The sequence below is a fragment of the Nicotiana tabacum genome, chromosome 24, assembly GCF_000715075.1.
Source record: "Nicotiana tabacum cultivar K326 chromosome 24, ASM71507v2, whole genome shotgun sequence".
In the NCBI taxonomy this organism is placed as follows: domain Eukaryota; kingdom Viridiplantae; phylum Streptophyta; class Magnoliopsida; order Solanales; family Solanaceae; genus Nicotiana; species Nicotiana tabacum.
This window is the reverse complement of record NC_134103.1, coordinates 89,723,465-89,732,545: the sequence shown is the minus strand read 5'-3', so window position 1 is coordinate 89,732,545 and position 9,081 is coordinate 89,723,465. Positions and strand designations below refer to the sequence as shown.

Here is a 9,081-nt window from a genome sequence, read left to right as displayed (position 1 = left end):
GGCTCCCTTCCTTCAAGACCTCCCCATTTTGTTCATGGGGTGACTCGAACTCACAGTCTCTTGGTTGAAAGTGGAGGGTGCTTACCACCAGATCAACCCACTCTTGTGACTAGCTAAACTCATATATATACATAAATTCCCCCCCCCCCCCACACACACACTTCTGCATGTGGGTTTAAATTCTTATATTCGAACAAACTCTGCCTAGCATTAATTGCCCTATACAACAACGAAATTAAAGAAACTTCCATTCATAATTCACCACCAACCATCAAAATCCAACAACAAGAAACCTACAAACAAAGAAAAAGGTACCACACATAAATTTTTTACCCTATTACTATATACCATTCAAACTTCAAGACTTCTCCTCTTTATTTCATTCAAAAGCCCAAAGAAAAAAACAGACAAAATGAAACTCCCTTCTCTCTTTAAAATTACAGAAAACTCTTCTCTTTCTCCATTACCATGGCCATTGCCACCTTGTAAAAACCCTAAAACTCTCTCTTTTCGAGCTGAAAACCATAACATTTTCAGTGAATATTATGGTTATTCAGAGTTTTCCAACGATGTTGATAACATAGAGACAGTGATTGAAGGCCTAAAAACAGAAAAAAAGAGGCTGTTTTTTGAGCCAGGGAAAACTAGTTCTATTCTTGAAGAGGCAAAAAATAGTAATGGTTTTGAGTTTCTTCCATTTAAGGAGTCATGTGTGGTGATGACAATGGATTCAATGGACCCTTTTTTGGATTTCAAGAAATCAATGGAAGAAATGGTAGAAGCAAATCATGAGATTAAAGATTGTGAAAAATGTCTTGAAGAGCTTTTGACTGCTTATTTGAAGGTTAATGAGAAAAGTAATCATAGATATATTATTAATGCATTTTTTGATTTGTTGATTAGCCTTTCTATTAGTAAAAATTGTGTGGCTTCTTCTCTAATTTCAACTAGCCATTCTTTTACTTCTCCATTGTCATTTTGTTCTTCTAGTTTTTCTACTAGTCCTTGTTTGTCTTTGTTAGAAGCTGAGGATGAGATTATTGTGAAAAATGTTGATAGTGTAATTTCATCTTCAGATGTTTGAAAAAGAAGAGAAAGATGTAGAAAAAAATACCTTATTATAAATGTAATATTATGTAGTTTTTTTTCTTTTATGTTTGTTGTCTCTCTCTTTATGTCTGTTGGAGTAATTAGTAAAAACATTAGTGCATTAGTTCCTTATCTTAACATGAAATGGAAGGAGCTAACATTTAATAATACGTTGATCTTAAGATTTTTCATCATACTTTGACTTGACACGCAGTTGCATCAATATTTGAACTAATACAAATTTTAATTTTCGCCTCAATTTTGTAAGTTGATGAAGGTTTATTTATCTACTATTTAATTTTTACAATGCGTAATTTGTTTGTTCTTGTTTTTTCTTTCATTTCCCGTTTACTGGTCAAGGTCAGAGCCTTCTTTTACCTCCTAGGGTACAGCCTACTTCCTGAACAGGTTAAAAGTTTGTCTTTGACTTCAAAATAGAATTATGGTCATTAATCAATAAATCACCTTTTTAATCGTAAGTAATTTTTAATAAAAGATACAAAATCTACTTTCTCAAATTTGTACCGTTATAAATATTAGGCAAATTAAGACAAAATAAATAATTTTTCTAGAAAAAAATTCCTTTTCAGAGAAGGTAAAGCTGATTCCTTTAAAGGAAATCCAAACATAAATTTTCCTTTGTGGGAGTGAGTAATAGCCGTATGGCCAAGCTTCTCCAATGCCAAAATTACTTTTTTTTTTTTTTTTCCAAAAGCACTTTCTTTTCTTAACTTAAGGTGTTTTACAAAGCTTTTTTTGGGGGAAAAAAGTGCTTTTGGAAGGAACAGAAGCAATTTCTGAGAAGCAGAAAAAAGTAGCTTCCTCTCAAAAGTAGAAGTAGTTTTGACTTTTCTTCTTACCAAAAATACCCTTAACAAAATATAGTATGTACCAAAATAACCGTTAAATTTAATACTTAGGATATTAATGTATAAGTATTTCTTCTTATTTTTAGGATAGTTTTCTAATATATAGTGACTTTATGGGTGAATACTTTTATATTTGTTGAATGATTTTTAATATATTTGAATAATATTAAAAGAATTAAAGTACTTTTTAATTTTATTTTCATATTTTACTTAAATAAAATGAAAAGATTTAATTGTTGCCTATAATAAATTTTTTTTGAGATTATTTATTTACTTATAATATTAACTATTAAGTAAATCTATTCATGTCCTTATTTGTAATATGATACTTAAAAATACTTTTTGAAAAGCTTGATCAAACACAATTTATTGCTCAAAGTACTTTTTAGAGTGATTAGCCAAACACAAACTAGTTCATTCTAAAAATACTTTTTTCAAAAGCACTTTTTAAAAAAAATATTTCTCAAAATAAACTGATTTTTTGAGCTATGTTATAAGTTAGCAACAAATGAAGATTGGTTCAACAGTATCCTGCCATTAATGGTCAACAGAAATCTAAATACCTGTAGTAGGTGGGTAATAAATATTTTAGGGGTACTTAATCATTAATACTTTATGTAATAGTACAATCCAAATTTGTACACTTGTCCTAATAGGACTTTAATAGAGCAAAGTCAGTGGACCAGTCAATGACAAACAAAAACAAAAAACATATACACATTGGCCCAGATGTTGCAGAAATTACATTTTACACATACTCTATTTTTTATTATTTATCACCGATATCGGTATTAGAGCTCGACTAAATATGAATTTACTTCAAAAAATCCCACAACGAGAGATAAAATCTTCCTAATAAAGGTTGTTTCATATCTAGAGCGAACTCGAGAACTTCAATTAAAGATGAAGGAATATTTATTACTACTACAATATTATTGGTACACTTACATTAAGTTGATAAATCACGACAAGCCCAAATTTTCAAATTGGAAGGTTATTATCAATTGATAGCTACAATACTACAGGGACTGAATTTTTTTAAGTGGTCCTTTTCTGCAAAAGCATAAAACCCAAAATTTGAGAAAAGTAAATAATCAAAGCATTCTTCTTTTGGACATTTATGGTTAATAACTGGATTTGTCTTTTTAAAGTGAGAGCAATTTTGTATTGATTTTAGTATGAAGAGGATTCCACTTGCCATGTAACTTGCTCAAGGTAAAAACAAAAAGTTAATTGTCTTCTATTAAAATTTAAAATTTAAAATTTAAAATTTAAAATTTAAAATTTAAATATAAGAATGCAAAAACTTCCAAAAAAATTTAAAAGAGGAACACAAGTCTGCAATATATTGTACAGTGTTTATGATTGCGTTGTTTCGGATGGGAGAGGCATTCTTTCTTGTTCTCTCCTCTCCATTAGGTTGTACTTTAAAAAAAAATTAATTTTTTTACAGTGGGGAACAGGGAAGCAAGAAAAGAAATTATGGGCGTCTACGTCAAACAAATAAATATAAAGTGTAAGTATTTTGTATAAAAACTTTTGTCTCTTAATCATAGTTAAATGAATTGTGTTTCACTTTAATGTAACTCTTAGTAAGATTAATTATTTGACGTGGTGTACATATAAGATAAAGTAAATATTTTTGCAGATAGAATCACATATATGGGAATCCGAAGCCTTCACCTAAATGGTGAAAGAATAAGCTTATCGATTGAACTACTCATAATATCTTCACGATTTCTTTAAAGAAAAACACTTCTAAAACTCTTACACAAGCAGATTTAGAAGAGATATTATTAAACTGAAAACAAAAATGTAAAAAACATAAATACTTAAAGGAGAAAAACAAATTCATAAAGAGGGCATTATCACGTAAGATTACCGATTTCTTCTCTTTTTTTACTCTGTCTTTGTTATTCCTTTAATCCTAATCAGTAATTGCAGACAACTTAAGCCCATAATTCTTTTCAAACCAACCAGTTTCTGTTAGACAAATTTCCTGCATCCTTTTTAGACGTGAACAAAAAGAGGAAAAATATAGAGTTATACGAAGGTATTATTTCATTTCTTGTATTGATATGGTCCCATATTACTTCAATCCTCATTGGCCAATTGGAAGGGAGCCCGGGAGCAACGGTAAAGTTATTTTTGTATGACCTATAGGTCACGAGTTTAATTCGTGGAGTCAGCCATCGTTGCTTGCATCAGAGTATACAGTTATATCACGCCCCTTAAGGTGTGACCCTTCCCCGAACCCCTACGTGAATGCGGGATATTTCGTGCATTGCGCTGCCCTCACTGATTTTGATCCTTCACTATCTAATAAGCAGCAAAGGCATGAAAATAAAAACAAGAAATGAAATTATTCTTTTCGAGAAGAGAATGTGACTGCCAAAAGATTAAACAGCATGACTTGGTGGTCCTGATTATTACTAACATTTTCATACTTTGTTCTGATATATGATGCCATGAACTGCACAACTTGCCACTTCTTGTTCAGCAAGTCAACTACATGGATATTTCATTTGTATATCTCATATTTTTTGTAGGATTGAGATTATGATTTAACAAGAAATTGTTGGCTTTTTAGTTAAAAATGAGGTGAATGGGAAATGGTTAAGTCGCTTTACGGACTAAAACAAGCACCCAAATAATGGCATGCGAAATTTGACCCAACAATATTGTCAAATGATTTTAAGATGAACATTAAAAATATTCCAAATCACAGTCATTGTTTGCTTATATGTGGATAATATACTGATAATGAGTTATGACATTGCCAACATAAATGCGACTAAGCGTATGCTAACTAGCAAGTTTGATATGAAAGATTTGGGAGTTGCCGATTTAATTTTGAGTATTAAGATCAATAAGACTCCTCAAGGTCTGGTATTGTCACAATCGCATTACATTAAAACAGTACTTGAAAAATTCAAGCACTTAGATTTTAAAGTTGCAAAGATTTCAATTGACGTGAATCTTGCACTAGCAAAGAACAAAGGCCAAAACATATCACAATTGGATTATGCTCGTGTGTTGGGATGTTTAATGTATATCATGAATTGTACACGACTAGATATAGCTTGTGCTATAAGCCAATTGAGTCGATACACGAGTAATCCAGGTCAATCACATTGGATGGCAATGAAACAAGTTTTGGGACATTTAAAACATACCCAAGATTTTGCTTTGCATTACAGTAAATATCCTGCGGTGATTGAGGGATACTACGATGCAAATTGGATTACCGGTTCAACTGATTCTAAGTCCACAAATGGATATGTATTCATAATTGGTGGAGGAGCGATATCTTGAAAGTCGTCCAAACAAACTTGTATTGCCCGCTCTACAATGGAGGCTGAGTTCATAGCCTTAGATAAAGCCGGTGAAGAAGTTGAATGGCTCCGAAATTTTTTGGAAGATATTCCATTTTGGCCCATACCGTTGGCACCAATATTTATACATTGCGATAGTCAGGCGGCAATCAAAAGGGCTGAGAGCGTTATTTATAAAGGAAAATATCATCATATACGATGAAGACATAAAACCATTAGGCAATTACTCTCTAGAGGAATTATCACGATTGACTAAGTGAAGTCAAGCGATAATGTGTCAGATCCACTTATGAAAGGCCTAACTAGAGAGGTAGTTGAAACATCATCGAAGGGAATGAGACTATGGCCGAGGACAAGTCATTGTGGCGGTAACTCTATCTAGAAGACTGGAGGTCCCAAGATCTAGGTTCAAGGAGATCAAACAAAGTCATTAATAGCGGTTCAATATCGTCAAATAAAAATAATTTAGTCCATTATCGTGATGAGAGAATGTTCAATACCAAGGATAAAACATTAAAGCTTTTTCATGGTTTCTAAATTTGATACAGGGGATATCAAATAGTGTATCTACGAGATGACACGTTTAGGAATCACCTATGTAAGTGCGAGTTGTTAGCCGCTTCAAGGAGAATGTTTTAATCTACGCACTTATAAAACCAAGCGGTGTTCATGGCTGAAATGAACACAACAATGAGAACAAAAGACGGTTAAAGGTTAGTTGTGTGACTTATGGTTATCTAGGCATACACCAAAGTTTGACAGTTCAAAGATATCAAATCTACCAATTGACCGAGTATATCTGACATAAGTTCACTACGGAAAGTTCAAAGGGAAACCAACTTATCTAGATGCGATTAATCTTTGCTTGCGAATCACATAATTTTTTATGCATATTTTCGTTGGATAGCCATTCCCCATTCATGAGGGGCGGGGGGGGGGGGGGGGAATTGTTGGATTTTTAGTTAAAATTGAGGTAAATGGGAAATGGAGGGAAAAATAAAAATTTGATTTTTCTTCCTTTACAAAGGAACATTATCCCATATTGGAGGAGTAAAGCTCATTTGTTGAGTATATATATGATTACACTTCTTCTAGCTCTTAGAGAGTTGAGAAGAAGGCAAGCCTCGCGCCGTCGTCGTCGGTCACTCGGCTTGGCTTCGGATTTGGTCAAATGATCTGATTGATTGATTAATTTTTTGCACCAAATTAATTTGTTAAATATTATTTAATCCAAATCGGCCGTTTTTGTAACGGTAATTTAAAGTTTCCCTCCGATATTATTTTTTCGTTTTATTTTGCGTAAATAGCCATTTTACGCAAACAGTTATCTGAAAGAGTTGCACCTCTTCCTTTGAACCCAACATGTTGGCTATAAATACCAGGTCATTTTCTCAAATTTTTCTTATAAAAATTCTGAAATCTCTTCTTCTTTTCTACATTGTTTTCTTACAAAACAAATAAAGTAAGTGTGATTGTTGCCGCCATTTGTGTTTGTTGAAACACTGGGGTTTGAAGTATCGCTACACAAGTGTGTAATCCGTTCTATCCTAAAAGAAAATAATCCATAATCTCAGGTAATAGGAGGGGATTAAATTCCTTAAGGAAACACTATGATTTCAGTGGGTTCGGATAAATATCTGCTTCTTCTACATTTCTGTTATTACGTTATTTTCTATTCCCAGAACTACTTTACAAATACAGATCACTAACAAGCTTAAGGAACTTAAATTTATATTTTATATTTGTGTTGTATAGAATGTTCTGGAGATTAAAACCTGTGTGATTTTCTACTCCTAGTTTGGAGAGTAAAGCCTTCGTAATTTTTCACTCCGTCTTTATATTTTAACGTATATTCTGTTTCGTTTAATTATTTGTTATTTGGAGATTAAAATTCTAGTGATTTTCTACTCCATGGAAATTAAATCAATGCTATTTTCTACTCCAATTTTATTCGATTTGAAGATATAAAAACTTCGCCGTCATTTTATTTTACAGAAATGACAATGAATACTGAACAACAAACTGTTCGTGTTGAGAATGGCAATACCTCGTCGCTGACTGCCAATGCTTCTTCAAGTCTGCAAAAAAATTAAATATAAGAATGCAACAACTTCCAATTTTTTTTTTAAATAGGTACACAAGTCTGCAATATATTGTACAGTGTTTATGATTGCTTGGTTTCGGATGGGAGAGGCATTCTTTCTTGTTCTCACCTCTCCATTAGGTTGTACTTTTAAAAAAAAAATATTTTGTAGAGTCGGGGAACAGGGAAGCAAGGAAAGAAATTATGCGCGTCTACGTCAACCCAATAAATATAAAGTGTAAGTATTTTGTATAAAAACTTTTGTCGCTTAATCATAGTTAAATGAATTGTGTTTCACTTTAATGTAACTCTTAGTAAGATTAATTATTTGACGTGGTGTACATATAAGGTAAAGTAAATATTTTTGCAGATGAAAAATTAGGAATCACATATATGGGGATCCGAAGCCTTCACCTAAATGGTGAAAGAATAAGCTTATCGATTGAACTACTCATAATATCTTCACGCTTTCTTTGAAAAAAAACTTTTCAAAAGCTCAGATCTAGAAGAGATATTACTAAACTGAAAATAAAAATGTAAAAAACATAAATATTTATAGGAGAAAAACAAATTCATAAAGAAGGAATAATCACGTAAGATTACCGATTTCTTCTCTTTTGTTTTACTCCGTCTTTGTTATTCCTTTAATCCTAATCAGTAATTTCAGATAACTTAAGCCCGTAATTCTTTTCAAACCAACCAGTTGCTGTTAGACAAATTTCGTTTATCCTTTTTAGACGTGAACAAAAAGAGGAAAAATTTAGAGTTATACGAATGTATTATTTCATTTCTTGTATTGATATGGTCCCATATCACTTCAATCCTCACTCGCTAAATGGAAGGGGAGTTTTGGAACAATGGTAAACACTACTAAAAATCTGCTAAAAACCGACCAAATATTTCCGACCAACGTTGGTCGGTCAAAAAAAGCGACCAAAAACTGTCCCGGTTGGACGGAAACTGGGAAATTTTTTTTTATATTTTTTTAAACTAAATACCGACCAACGTTGGTCGGTAAATTGGTCAACGAATTGACCCACCTGGTCAGACAAGAAAATTTTGGATTACCGACCAACGTTGGTCGGTAATCTGGATCCAATTTTTAAAATTTTAATAATTATTTTATTATTTAAAATGTTTTATAATATTTAAGAATTTATATTTAAAATTACCGACCAACGTTGGTCGGTTAATGTAGGGGAAGCATTTACCGACCAACTTTGGTCGGTAATTGTTATTTTCTGCAAAATAACCGACCAAAGTTGATGACTTTGGTCGGTTATTACGTCAACATTGGTCAAACTTTCGAATTACTTTTATATTTACTATCTAAATAATATAAATATAATTCGTTAACACTTTTGTAATACAAATAATGAATACACTAACATATATATTATATATAACATGCTATTTGTAAATTGATTCATCGACTTATAACTTACTTAGATGCATCGATGAATATTAAAAACAAAACGTTTGACCTATATCGACTAATAGTAAAAACAAAACGTCTCGACCTATATCGATTAATCTAGCTATGCCATGCATTATTAGTGATGAATGAATGAAAAATAAAAGAATTAATACTAAACATCTTTGACATATATATATATATATATATTAGTATTAAGTAAATATATATATATATATATATATGGATCACAAATTAAATAAACGAAAGAAGCTATTAGTATTAAGTAAA

At 31.8% G+C, this 9,081-nt stretch overlaps 1 protein-coding gene across 1 annotated transcript; it reads left to right on the top strand.

The window, feature by feature from the left end:
• Window positions 1-202: 202 nt before the first annotated feature.
• Window positions 203-1,134, top strand: LOC107790157 (transcription repressor OFP15-like). The gene has a single exon (XM_016612061.2). The coding sequence runs from the start codon at window positions 413-415 to the stop codon at window positions 1,082-1,084; it is 672 nt and encodes a 223-aa protein (XP_016467547.1). The 5' UTR covers window positions 203-412; the 3' UTR covers window positions 1,085-1,134.
• Window positions 1,135-9,081: the final 7,947 nt, after the last annotated feature.

Excerpts from the sequence above, each read along its gene's own strand:
- LOC107790157 (XM_016612061.2), top strand. The coding sequence starts at position 413 with ATGAAACTCCCTTCTCTCTTTAAAATTACAGAAAACTCTTCTCTTTCT.